Raw genomic sequence first — 14,327 nt, 5'->3', positions numbered from 1 at the left:
AACCGAGCCAGCACCCTAAAGGCTATAACATACACCTTCTTAAGTTGAAGTAGTCCGAAGAAGACCGTATATGGAGGATAGGAAGCCATGTCCCTCAATAGACAAAAAAGCAAAGGATGTTATTGGGAGTACAAAAATAGGATTTTTGTACTCACCGTAAAATCCTTTTCTCTGAAGTTTGACGGACACAGCTCCTTTAAATCTTGACTGTAGGGTTATCACGCCACCTTCAAGAGAGGACTAGGCAGAACATGTAACACATGTAAAAACAGCAAGGCTGCGTAGCTCCGCCCAGGGGGCGGTCCCTCTGGCTATAACCCCTCAGCCTACTTCCTGCGGCTCAGTACATCAACAAGCAATACAACGTAAAATAGGAGTAGGTGCTGTGTCCATCAATGAACTTCAGAGAAAAGGATTTTACGGTGATTCCAAAAATCCTATTTTCTCTTTCGTTCATTGACAGATATAGCTCCTTTAAATCTTGACCGTAGGGACATCCCCAAGCAGTGTCAAAATAAGGGGTGTAAACAGCAAAAACATAACTTCACCATCAACCAGAGTAACGCCTCAATGGAGGAGCTATCATCTGAAACAGCCGCACCAGAACTTGCGGCTAACGTATGCATCAAAAATGCGTTTACAACAAAATTTTAACTTTTTTTTTTTAAAGTGTAAATTGCAAATTTACACAGCCGCCTGCAAAAAACTTTGTGGCCAAAGCAAGCATCCAAAGATGCGCTTACATCAACTTTGTAGAATTTTGTGAAAGTGTGAACGGATGACCAAGTCGCCACCTTACACAACTGGGAGACAGGCGCTTGATGTCGGAAAGCCCAGGAAGTCCCGATTGCTTTGGTGGAATGGGGCGTGACAAGAAAGGGGAGCACCTGCCCCTTCAAGGCGTAAGCCTGGACCACGATCTGTCTGATCCACCGGGAAATGGTGGTCGATGAGACCGCCAGACCTTTTTTCGGACCAGTCACTGAAACAAACAGAGTCTGACTTCCGGAAGGGAGCCGTAACAGACATATATACCCCTCAGAGCCGGACAACGTCCAGGGAAAGTAGGGCAACTTCTTTCGGATGTGTCGGCTTAGGACAAAGGAATGGTAATACAATTTCCTCATTGAGATGGAATGCAGAAAACCACCTTTGGAAGAAAAGAGGGTTGTGGACGTAGCACCGCCTTATCCTTGTGGATAACCAAGACAAGGTCGCAAACTCAGAAACCCTCCTGGCAGATGTAATAGCCACTAGAAAGACAACTTTCTGGCAAAGAGTTAACAAGGGAATCTCCCTGATGTTCTCAAATGGCAGTTTCTAAAGCGCCGATAGCACCAGGATCAGATCCCACGGAGGTAGGGGTTGTCGGACCGGTGGGACTACATGTCGAACCCTAAAAGGTGCTTACCAATGAGTGAAACGCCAAGGGGCGTTGGAAAAAAAGACAGCCAAGGCTGATATCTGTCCCTTGATGGTGCTTAAGGCAAGTTTCTGATCCACTCCTCGCTGTAAAAACAGCAGGATCCTGGAAACCTAATAAGTGCGTGGACGCCACCCCATCTCGTCACACATGGAGATGTAGGCCCTCCACGTATGATGGTAAATCTTCCAAGAAGAAGATTTCTGTGCCCTTAGTATAGTGGAAATTACCGAGTCCGACAGACCTCGGTCCTTTAGTACCTGATTTTTAAACAGCCATGCAGTTAAAACCAGCGTTGGAATATCGGACCTTGAGATAGGAGTTCTTCTCGCATCAACAACCACCACGGAATATCTGCCACCAGGCGTACTAGGGACACCGAGGCCAATCTGGGGCAATCAGTATTACTGGAATCCCCTCGGCCTTCATTCTGCATAGCAGATGTGGTAACAGTTTGAGTGGGGGAAAGGCTTAAATCAGCCGATACTGACCCCATGGAGCCACCGTGTCTGACGCGTCCGCCTAGGGGTCTCTTGCCCTGGATACAAACCTCTGCACCTTTCGATTGAGCCGAGAGGCCAAGAGATCCACATCTGGTGTGCCCCATCACAGGCAAAGTAGCCGGAATACCTCTGGATGCAATGACCATTCTCCTGGGTCCAGCATCTGGCGACTTAGGTAGTCCGTCTGCCAGTTTTCCAAGCACGGGATGTATATGGCCGACACGTGCTGCCCACTGGAGGATGTGAGCAACCTCCCGTGCTGTGGCTGAGCTCCTTGTTCCTACTTGATGGTTGACATATGCCACCGCCGTAGCGTTGTCTGTCTGGGTCCTGATCGGACGCCCCTGTAGCCTCGTTAACCATGTGGAGAGGCATAGCCTGATCGCCCGAAGTTCGAGCACATTGATCGGCAGCTGGGATTCTTCCCGCGACCAAAGGCCCTGGGTCGACTGTACCCCCAGCACTCCCCCCAAACTGGTCAAGCTGGCGTCTGTTTTGATCACCGTCCAATGAAGAGGAAGGAATGATCTCCCGGACCGAAGGGCCAGAGACCTCAGCCACCAGAGAAAAGAATCCCTGACTAACTGGCTCACACGAATCTGACGATCCAGGGATAACGGAGATTTGTCCCATTTTGACAGGATCTCCTTCTGCAATACTCGGTGTGAAATTGGGAGTACTGTACTGTCTCGAAGGAGGCTATCATGAGTCCCAGAACTCGCATGCAGAAGCTAAGCGATGACCACCTGCGGTTCATCAACAGCTTCACCGGGGCTCGGAGAGTCTGCAGCTTGTCTGAAGGGAGAAAAACTCTCGCTTCCACGGAGTCCAGCAGTAAGCTCAGGTACTCCAGGCGTTTAGTTGGCACGAACATAGACTTTTTTAGGTTCAGCAGCCAACCAAACGCCTGTAGAGTTTGCATGGCGATTGCCACATCCTCCTTTAATTCTGAGGCAGAAGCTGTTCTCAGAAGGAGGTCGTCTAGGTAACCCATGATTGTGACCCCCATTGCCTTAACAGCGCCAGAATTGGAGCCAACACTTTGGTAAAGACTCGGGTGCTGGCGCCAGGCCAAAAGGGAGAGCTACGAATTGGTAGTGCTCTTCCCCAACTGCAAATTGCAGAAACCTCTAATGCCTGAGGCATATGGGTATAATACAAGTCCTGGATATCCAGAGATGCCAGGAAGTTCCCCTGATGGAGTGCAGCAACCACTGAGCGAACTGACCCCATCCTGAATCTTTGTACTTTCAGAAAGCAGTTGAGGGCTTTTGAGTCCAGGATAGGACGTACCCCTTCCTTTTTGGGGACTACAGATTGAAGCAGAATCCCTGAAACCTTTCCAGCTTCAGAATAGGCACTATCATCCTGCATAGTAGCAGGTCCTTTACTGCCCCTAACAGGGCTTCCCGGAGCCCGGAGTAAAGGTATGTTGGAGGGAAAAAATATGTTTGGTGGGCAAGAAAAAAAAAAAAAAAAACTATCTTGTAGTCCGATGAAACCAGTTCGCAGACCCATTGGTCGGACAGCAGTGAGGTCCACCAAGCTGCAAACTCCCGAAGGCAACCCCCACCCGAGTGTCAGGTGGGGGAAAACCTTCATGCGGTATTATTTTTGCTCGCAAACTTGTTCGGCTTGCGAAACCAGGGGCGCTTTTGTTCATCAGCAGACACCTTGACGGACTGGGAGCGCTTACCTGTCGACCCGGGTGGGCGAAAAAGCAGTTTCTAATTGGAAAAGGAGGGCAAAAAAAAGCATTTTAGCCAAATCTGGTGGCGTAGCACCACTGCTGATACCGATGCTCTAGAGAGCAGGGGGTCTGTATCCAGGGCCGCATCACAGACATGCTTAAGGCCATGCACCGACTGATCTACCAATTCTACGTAGACTGAGGGAGACTGATGCTTCTCCAATTCACAGTGCAATAACTCTGCCCACTCAGTAAGCGCCTGCGACACCAAGGCCGTGGCCAGTACAGGTCGTAATGCTGACCCCACTACCGTAAACATGGACCCGGCCACTGCCTAGGCTCTCCTGTCGGTAGGATCCTTGAATGCAGGAGCCCCTTATACCAGAATCGTGGTTACTTTATCCAACCTGGATACCGGGAGTCAATGGAGGAGCCGTCCATTTTTTAAAGAGGCTCTCCTCAAAGAGGTAACGCACCACCATTTGCCTTGGGACTGAAAAGGCCTGTTACAGGCTTCCCCATTCCTTGTAGATGAACTTAATAAAATAAGTCAAATACGGAAACACCTTAGGTGCACAGGTCGGTTTATGGAACCCAAAAGGACCCGACACCTCAGCAGAAGATCCTGGTGCATCCTGTATCTTCAGGGTATCCCTCACAGCGGTGACAAGTGCTACAACTAGCGCTTTTTCCTGCGCTGACCCAGACACGGAATCATCCTCACTGTCCGAATGGTCCTGGTCTGCATCTTCTGACACGTCAGAACAGGGGGCCGCCAGTCACCGCAGGGCCAGAGTCTGAATCAGAGCATCCCCAGAGGAGGGGGGGCAGGGGCGTTTTTTTATCCCCCTTGCGCCCACACGCCGCCTCCTTGGCAACAAATGTTTCCAGGACCGCCAACAAAGTGTCCATAGGCACTGCATTGTTTGCAGGTGAGCCGGTTGCAATTACAGGGATGTCTGGGGAAGGAGCGCCAGCTTCTGACGCCATGCTGACCCATCTCGTCTGTACACTTGGGGACTTAGGGCAAGGTACACAATCCCACCCTCCTAGCTGCTCACAAACTGAGGGGCCCAACCACAGGACTCACCACCCTGACCGAGCGCTGCTCTGTGCTGCCGCTTACCTCTGTGTTCTGTGTCTAGTCTGTTCTGAGGTAAAACGACCGAGCACTGGAGGGAAAACTGCGCTGGGGCTACAAGAAAATGGCCGACGGACCTTTGGAAAATGGCTGACAGCCATGCTGTGCAAAAAAAAAAAACACAGGAAAATGGCGGAGGCCGCCGGAAAATGGCGGCAGCACATTCTGAGGTAAATTCTACAGAGGCACCTCACAGGCAGAGAAAAGGGGCAGAAAGACAACGAATGGACCCAAACAGACAGCGCAGACCCTACCAAGGTTCAGAGCCCCCCCGGAGGACCCCCGGCCCAGGTACATACACCGCACCTCATGCCCAATCATGTAGAAGCCCCTGCAGGGGGAGGAGGGAAAAGAGGGATAGGGAGAGAGGAATGGGAGAGTGAGAGACCCCCTAATCGACCTCCCAGGGAATGTCCAGCTGCTCTATCCTGCCGAGGCAGGGAGAGCTGTACTTACCCATCCAGTCGGAATAGCTGGACGCATTCCATCACAGACCCATTACCCGACCAGTATGGGGTGGCTGCTGGCCACGGCCCATTGTGACATAGACAGCAGTAGCCCGGTCATGTGTGCCCCGGAGCATATAGCTCACCGGCTGCCCCTAGAGCAGAAGGGGCATGACGTGGCTGACTCATCGCGTAGCTAGGGGCTGCTCACGCTCGATGGCCTGGTTGGGGAGACTACAAGGATCTATATTATCCAGTCTGTCACCCAGCAGGCTGTTGATAGTAGATCACAGGATCAAAATTTTGTGGAAAAAAAATCAAAATAAAAAAAAATTCCCAGGACCAATGGTCCCCTCAGGGAGCCAGGTCCTTCTTCACTAGGCAGAAAAAAACTGAGCTGCAGGAAGCAGGCTGAGGGGTTATAGCCAGAGGGACCACCCCCTGGGCGGAGCTATACAGTCTTGCTGTTTTTACATGTTCTGCCTAGTCCTCTCCTGAAGGTGGCGTGATAACCCTACGGTCAACATTTAAAGGAGTCGTGTCTGTCAACGAACATAAGAAAAAATGATGTTCTCTATTCTCCACTGAGCGACACAGCTTTATTATTAAGCACCCAAGGGATGGCCAAAAGCAGTCCAAACAGAAGGGTGGACACATCAGAACACAAGTGAACTAGCCCGATATGAAAAAACACGCACATTAGAAATGGAAAACAAGGGCATTAAAAGAGTCACTTGAAGAACTTTTTCTAAACTACCATCTGCAGAAGCTCATACATCAACCTTGGAAAATTTAGAGCATGTGTGGACAGAAAACCAGGTTTGTAGCCTTGCAGACCTGAGACACAGAGACCTGATGATGAAAGTTTAAAAAGCACTAACCACTCCAGTGATCTGGAACAAAGACAATGTAGTTCCTGCCTATACAACCATCACAGAAGACACCAGTATACAAAATGAACTGGAAAATATATGTGATTTTTAATTGACTGTCCACTCACAACACACAAGTCTTCAGAGACAGGGTCAGACAAAATTGGAACAGAGACAGGTGTCACTACCGGCTTCAGGACTGTCACAGAAGGAACAGCAGTATCTTAACTGGGAAAACTGCTCCTTTGCTAACTGGATTTTCAATATCGGTTATGAAACTCTTCAAATAGAAAAAACACTGAGCTCAAGAAAACAGATCCACTCTGAAGACACCATAGGAGCAGGTATAGTCTCAAATAGGTTGGGCTTTTGTGTGCCTAGTGTCCATTTCTCTTGTAGGAGACAGTAAAATCATACATTTCTTCAGTATCAAGCAGTGTGCCTCAATCGCTGAAAAAAAAAATAAAAAAAATAAAAAGACTAAAATGCCAAGTCTGAGTTTCTGATCATGTTACACCTATATTTAGGCTGTAACATAAAACATGGTCAGAATTCACAGTCCATCACCCTCAAACCCATCTCCATACAGAACCTAAGGATTCTTCTTTGCACCGACTACAAATTGGAATTTGGTATGGCTCTGACCCCACACAATTGCATTATTTATTGACTGACAGTTGAGCATAAAAAAAACACTACATTTAAACTGGTGTGGCAAATAGGACTGTAGTTCTCAATAGAGCACAAGTGCAGTGATGTCACCGCACTTGTAGTCCACTGATACTTCCTCTAGCTCCAGTACTGAAGGTCCATACTTTGCTACAGACCTGAGCTGGAGGAAAGATCTGCAGGAGCTACAGCATTCCACCAACAATCCACTGTTTTAACACGTGTATAAAAAAAAAAAAAAAAAAAAGAAAGATAATTATATTCACTTTACATTTACAGATAGGGATTTGCATACAAATTACCCTTTGCCAACAGTGTAACAAAAAATAAAGGCTTTTTAAATATCACCTTAACACATTAACTTACCATTTTTCCAATCATCATGACATAGGGTCCAGCCTGCTGATTGACAGCCAAAAAATCAAGTAGCCTGACGTACCAAAATATGATATTGAGACAGTAAATTAACCTTCCACTGAGTAAAACATGACCATATGGAGGCGCCTTTTCAGTTGCATTGTGGCTTGAATCAAGGTCTAACGGTATTGCAGCATCGTACTTGTATGATGCAAGCCTTAGTCCACACCCAACAAAGAAAGTAACGATGGCGATTGTATCCGTAATATTAAAATAATCACCAAACCACACTTTTATTTTCTGGTTAATTTTCCCAGCTTCAGACATAAATATCTGCAATAGAAACACAAAGCAAATCACGCAAAAAATAATCACCAAAATATTTTTATCACTCAGATTAATTGCTGAACCAATCAAAATCTTCTACACACACTGTATTTAAAAAATAACATAACAAAACATATATATTATCTAAAAGTAGAAGACCTATACAATTAAAAGAATGGCATTCTTGATTTCTTCATTACGCGATATGTGGTTTATGAAATGTATATTTTCAGTTAAAATACAAAACACTTTATTCACAATAGAAGACATATCAAATGTTTCAACTAAGAAAATGCACCATTTTAAGGAAAAATAGGGTCATTTTAAAATTGATGGTAGCAACGCATCTCAAAAAAGTTGAGACAAAGCCATGTTTACCTCTTTGAACAACACTCTGTAAATGTCTGGGAATGGAGGAGACCAGTTACTGGAGTTTTGGGAGAGAAATATTTTCCAATTCTTGTCTGATATAAAATTCAAACTGCTGAACAGTTTCTAGGTCTTCTTTGTTATATGCTTTGTTTCAAGTTGAGATAAATAGTTTCAACTGGTGAAAGGTCTGGACTGCCGAAAGGCCAGTTAAGCACCTGGACACTTCTATTACAAAGCCATGATGATGTCACAGGTTTAGCATTGTCCTGCGGAAATATGCAAGGCCTTCCCTCAAAAATATATTGTCTGGATGGGAGCATATGCTACTCTAAAACCTGGATATATCTTTCAGCATTGATGGTGCCTTTTCCATATGTGCAAGCTGCTCATTTCACGAATGCACTTCATACCATCAGAGATGCAGGCTTTTGAACTGGGCACTGATAAGCCAGAATGTCACCCTCCTCTTTAGTCTGGTGAATGTGGCCCTCACTGTTGCCAAAAAGAACATCAATTTCTATTTGTATGGTCACAGAACAGTTTTCCACTTTGCAACAGACAATTTTAAATGACCTTTGGCCCAGAGAAGATGACAGTGTTTCTGGATCATATTCAGAGAAGGCTTCTTCTTTACATGATAGAGATTTAATTTGCACTCTTGGATGGCACAGCAAACCGTGTTCATAGACTGATTTTTTTGGAAGTATTGCTGAGACAATGCCCTGATGTCCATCATAGAATCAATCCCATTTTTAATGCAGTGCCATCTGAGGGCCTGAAGATATTGCATTTCAGCCTTGTTCCTTGCACAAAGATTTCTCCAGATTCTTGGAAATCTTACATATTATGTACTGTAGATGATGATATATTTAAAGTCATTGCAATCTTATGTTGAGGAACATTATTCTGCCACCATTTGACAGTTTTTAGATGCGGCTTTTCACAGATTGATGAACCTCTGGCAATCTTTTCTTCCTAGACACTCTGGCTCTCTAAGATGCCTTTTTATACCGACTCATGTTACTGTCCTGTTGCCAATTAACCTAATTAGTTGCAAAATATTTTTCCTGCTTCTTCTCGTTAGTGCCACTTTGCCAGCTTTTTGTTCCCTTTCCCCACTTTTTTGAAACCTGTTTCTGCCATCAGTTTCAAAATTACCTTCTTTTCTTAAAAAAAAAAGTAATTTTCTCTGTTTAAACATTTGGTTTTCTATTGTGAATAAAATATGGGTTTATGAGCGATTTGCAGATCATTTCATTTTATGTAGATTTCACACAGCATCCCAACCCAATTTTTTTTTTAAATTGGGGCTGTACATAAACAAATATCACACGCAATAATTTTACCTGCTCTGTGACTGGGGGAAAGTATAAAAGCCAACAATATATTATTTGTGGATCAGGCTATGTTCTATATGTTGTATATTTAATTTGATGTACAACACGTAATCTACAGTATGTCGGATCCACCGTGCACACATTACACATTGGAGAACATTTCTGTGACAGTATAAATACTAATGTGAGAAATGTCTCCAATGTATCCAGACATTTTAAAGAAATCCATAAAGGAGGGGGCGGAACTGGATGTCCATGTGGGAGGACCTGTGTACTGAGTGGAATTCTGCTTAGTAAGCTGCTGCCGTCAGATCGCGGACTTCTACCCGAGCCATCCAATACCCTTTGGGACTTGCACAGTATCCGGTACAGTACAAGCACATGTTTAGGAGCTTTTCTCCCCCGCCCCCCAGTTGGGCCCATTTTTTTAGACCTTGACCCGACTGTTTATTGGGTATGACGTCCCTTGGCTTTGTTCAATTAAGCTGAGGGGACAGGGACATGTTTCTTGGACTCAGACTCTGTTCTTTTGTTTTCTCTTTCTACCCGTTTTTTGTTTTTGTTTTTTGTTTTTGTATGCACTACAGCATGGAGAAGGCTGGGCCTTTTTTTTTTTTTTTGCTTCTTCACATTTTTTCAATGTATGTATGGAAAATGCATGGTTATTTGTAGCACAGAACTGTATGGGGCAATGTATGACTCCTGACTCATATACTGTGGTTAGATCCCAATCTTGTGACCTTTTGGAATTGCACCCATTAGTACAAAAGTTAAACTTATCTCCTGGAATGCCAGGGTTTTGAATTCAAAGTTTAAAATAGCCCTAGTGCTTAAATACTTGCTCTCACATCGCCCTCATATGTTTCTCCAGGAGACTCATCCCCTGGCGAATAAAATTTTGTCCCTAAACGAATGTGGAGTCAATGAGCCCTACATGCCACTTACGCCAGAAAGGTAGCGATCCTTCTAAACAAATCAGTGCCTTGCACTGTTGAGATGGTTTTCACAGATCCTGGTGGGAGATATGTGGGGGGCGATACGATCTTGGAAGTCCATGCTCATCGTATGGCCTTGGTGAGTGAATATAACCCCCCCCCCCCCCCTTACTAGTGTGCTTTTATACAAGTTGCTTAATAAATTGGCCCCCTATGCTCCTCTAAAAATACTAATGGCTGGGGATTTGAATAATATCCTTGATTATACGTTGGACACCTCTAACCCACAGTGCACTCAGAATCTGGAGTTTGTACACTGAGCCTCCCCTGCAGGACTGACCCAATTATGGCGGTGGAAGAATCCACATCTTAATAGTGACTCTCACTTGTCTTTGGTACATGCTTCCTCCCCCAGAATTGATTCAGTGTTCTTCTGTTCAGATTTGTTGCCGCTGATACAGGAGGCCTCATTTCGGGGGTCTTATCTGATCATTCTCCACTCCAGATTGGGTTGCGACTGGCAGAGTCCAGGTCTCGGGGATCATGAAGGCTTTCACCAGGGTGGTTTTGACCGTTGGTTGGTGGTGTCATTCAATCACCCTTACAATCATGTTAGCAAATTAATGAGGGTTCATCCACCCTGCAAGTGACATGGGATGCTTTTAAAAGGGACTGTTAGGGGAGGGGTATATAATCAGCCATTAAAGCCACTAGGACCCAGCATAGACATGATACAGTGGTTTTGCAGGAGCAGGTCTGTGCTCAGACATATGCCGATTCCCCTTCATCTCACTTATTGACAGAGATACGATAGGTGAGAAGAAAGCTAGTACCCGCAAGGCGGAACATGTATTTGGACAAGGTGATAAAAATGGATGCTTATTGGCAATGCTGGTGGCTGATAGTTATGTTTCCACTGTTATCTCTTGTATTTACTCAACCTCTGGGCCACTGGTGTCCTCTCGGGAGGAAGTCCTTAATGCCTTTGTCTCCTTTTATGCAGCATTGTATTCTCCTATTCCATCCTACTTGAAATGAGATCACCTGGCACTATTGAAGCCAGTAAGCTAATTTCTGAACCGAAAGGCACCAGCCCAGATGGGCTTCCAATTGAGTGGTAAAGACAGTATTTAAAATTAACACTCACCACGTTTGTTGGCCCTTTATCAAGTGTTTTAAGATGGGCCATCTACCTGCCTCCCTATAAGAAGGTAAGATTGTTCTTATAGCCAAGCCAGTCAAAGACCCCCTGCATTGTGTGTTGTACCAGTCAATATCATTACTAAATGTAGATTTTAATATCATCACGAAAATGCTGGCCAATAGACTCATGGTGGTTATTTTCCATCTAGTTTCTGAAGACCAAAACTGGGTTATTGCTGGGCAAGGCCAATGATATTAATCTGAGAAGAGTATATACTCTTTTACAGTTGGGCCCTGATATTACCACAGGGGGAATCCTGTTCCTTCTAGACTTAGAAAAGGCCTTTGATTCCGTAGACTGGAACTATATGAAGGAAGTACTATAGCAGTTTGGTTTTGGCCCTACTTTTGGATGGATTAAATTATTGTATAGTGCCCCAGTAGTGGCGGTTAAGCTTAATGGGATGGTCTCTGAATTTTTCCTGATAAACGGGGGGACACGTCAGGGCTGTCTGTTATTTCTCCAGTCATATTTACCTTGCTGATAGAACCCCTGGCGGTTGCCTTGCGTATGTCTTCTGGAGTGAAGGGGATCCAGGTGGGTGTGCTGGAGGAGAAAATGGCATTATATGCCAATGTTATGGTACTCTTCCTGTTGGACCACAAGATGTCCTTAGACTCAGCATTATCCATGTTAGACACATTTTCCAAATTTTGGGGAAAGTTAATTGGGGAAAGTTACATGTTTTGCCGTTAAAGGTTCCTTCCCTGATCCCGAGGGCCCTGATGGGCTGCCCACTTCAGTGGGTTGATAAGGAGTAATATTAGGGCTCAACCATATCACAGCCTTGAACTTTATCCTCCTAAACGTTACTTCAATACTGCAAACCGGGAAAAGAAAATTAGAAAACAGACTTAAGGTTGCCACTATAATCCCTATAGGAAAAGAAAGGGTCTCACATTATAATAAAATATCAAAATGCATTAAATCAGATAAAAAAATAAAAATTTAAAAAGGGAGAGTACATAGGCATGTCTGATTGGCACAATGTCCCATATAGATAGGATAGGCTGAACATAGGAAACCATATAGATGGCCTGTAGAGTAGCCAATGTAGTCTAAGCCCTTGTACACACGGTCGGACATTCCGACAACCAAATCCGTCGAATTTTGTTCACACAGTCGTACACACAGTCGGACAAAGTTGTCAGAAAATCTGATCGTACTTAACGTGATGACGTTATTTCGTTAGGACGGGACTACGTTCAGGCTAGTAGCCAATAGCTTTGGTCTAGGACAGTGATGGCGAACCTTGGCACCCCAGATGTTTTGGAACTACATTTCCCATGATGCTCTGGCACTCTGCAGTGTAGTGGAGCATCATGGGAAATGTAGTTCCAAAACATCTGGGGTGCCAAGGTTCGCCATCACTGGTCTAGGAATTTGATCTGAGCATGTGTGGCACTTTGTCCGATCGGAATTCTCTACACATGATCGGACAAAGTCCGATCGGATCATGTTGTCGGAAAATTTTATAGCCCAGCTGGAAAACTTGGTCAGTCGATGGAGCCCACACACTGTCGGATTATCCCACAACACGGTCCTATCGGACATTGTCCATCGGAATGTCTGACCGTGTGTACAAGGGCTAAGAAGATCCCTTCTGACTGAAGGACGAACTACCAGATTCACAGTATCAGCACCAATGAATCACTACACATTTTGTCAATCAGGAGATCCTATTGGTACTAGGGGGTACATTATAATGAATACTTATCTCCATGTACTATCTATACATAATTGTGACTAATTGTTACATATTATTAGAGACCATTATTTCAACAATATGATCAATTTATTTTCGAAATTTCTACAAAATTTGAGAAATAGCATTATCCACATTACTTTGAAAGAAAAGAACATAAACATTAAAAGAAAAATAAACAAAAATTCTCAATATGTTTCAGATTTCTGATATACATACCGTGGCTAAAAAAAACTCAGTGCTCTTCCAATATAGAACTCCCCTTTAAATAAACAAATATGCTCTCATTTGTACATTGGGGGTTATGTGAATTTAAATAATATAGTTAAATATAATAATGATAAGTCAAACAAAATATATAAATACCCTTGATGTGTTAGGTTTATAAACATTTTTATTTAATTTTAACTTTTTGCCAGACTATCATCAATGGCTAAGGCCCCTCAATAGGCTGTGTGATCTTTTCTTTTGGAGCCGGTCCTTTTCTCCTTTAATCTTCTTTTGCCCATTTTTTTGTCCCCCCTCCCCCTTTCTCTCTTCCCTCTTTTCCTTTATGGTGCATTGTTCCACAAATTGGATGCCCTGTGTTCTCTGGAGGCTTTTTTAACCACGGTATGTATATCAGAAATCTGAAATATATTGAGAATTTGTTTTCTTTTAAGGTTTATGTTCTTTTGTTTCAAAGTAATGTGGATAATGCCATTTCTCAAATTTTGTATACATTTTTTAAATGAATTGATCATATAGTTGAAATAATGGTCTCCAATAATATGTAATAATTAGTCACAATTATCTATAGATAGTACATGGAGATAAATATTAATTATAATGTACCCCTAGTACCAATGGGATCTCCTGAAGAAGCTATTAGAGAAACGCATCGTGATTCATTGGCGCGGATACTTTAAATCCAGTAGTTCGGCCTTCAGTCAGAAGGGATCTTCTTAGCCATTGTACACACGGTCGGAGATTCCGACGGAATGTGTCCGATCGGACCGTTTTGTCGGATATTCCGACTGCGTGTGGTCTACATCGGACTGTTTCCGTCGGAGTATCTGACGGACCAAGTTTTCCAACTTGTTGGTAAAATTTTCCGACAAAATGCTCCGATCAGACATACTCCGATCATGTGTAGAGAATTCCGATCGGACAAAGTGCCACGCATGCTCAGATCAAATTCCTACACCAAAGCTATTGGCTACTAGCGTGAACGTAGTCCCGTCGTAACGAAATAACGTAATCACATCGGATTTTCCGACAACTTTGTCCGACCATGTGTATGCAACAGTTTCGGACAAAATCCCTCGGACAAAATCCGATGGATTTGGTTGTCGGAATCTCCGACT

At 44.3% G+C, this 14,327-nt stretch overlaps 1 protein-coding gene across 1 annotated transcript in view; it reads right to left on the bottom strand.

The window, feature by feature from the left end:
* The window catches only part of TRPM7 (transient receptor potential cation channel subfamily M member 7), a 177,420-nt gene that overhangs the window by 79,713 nt on the left and 83,380 nt on the right, over nucleotides 1-14,327 (bottom strand). Inside the window, 1 exon segment of the mRNA XM_077473924.1 lies at nucleotides 7,111-7,434. Coding sequence (XP_077330050.1) covers nucleotides 7,111-7,434 — 324 coding nt within the window.

This window comes from Lithobates pipiens, unplaced genomic scaffold (assembly GCF_037356315.1).
Source record: "Lithobates pipiens isolate NorthernLeopardFrog02 unplaced genomic scaffold, aLitPip1_a1.2 Scaffold_8, whole genome shotgun sequence".
Classification (NCBI taxonomy): domain Eukaryota; kingdom Metazoa; phylum Chordata; class Amphibia; order Anura; family Ranidae; genus Lithobates; species Lithobates pipiens.
The sequence above is the reverse complement of the archived record's forward strand: the minus strand, read 5'-3'. Positions and strand labels throughout refer to the sequence as shown.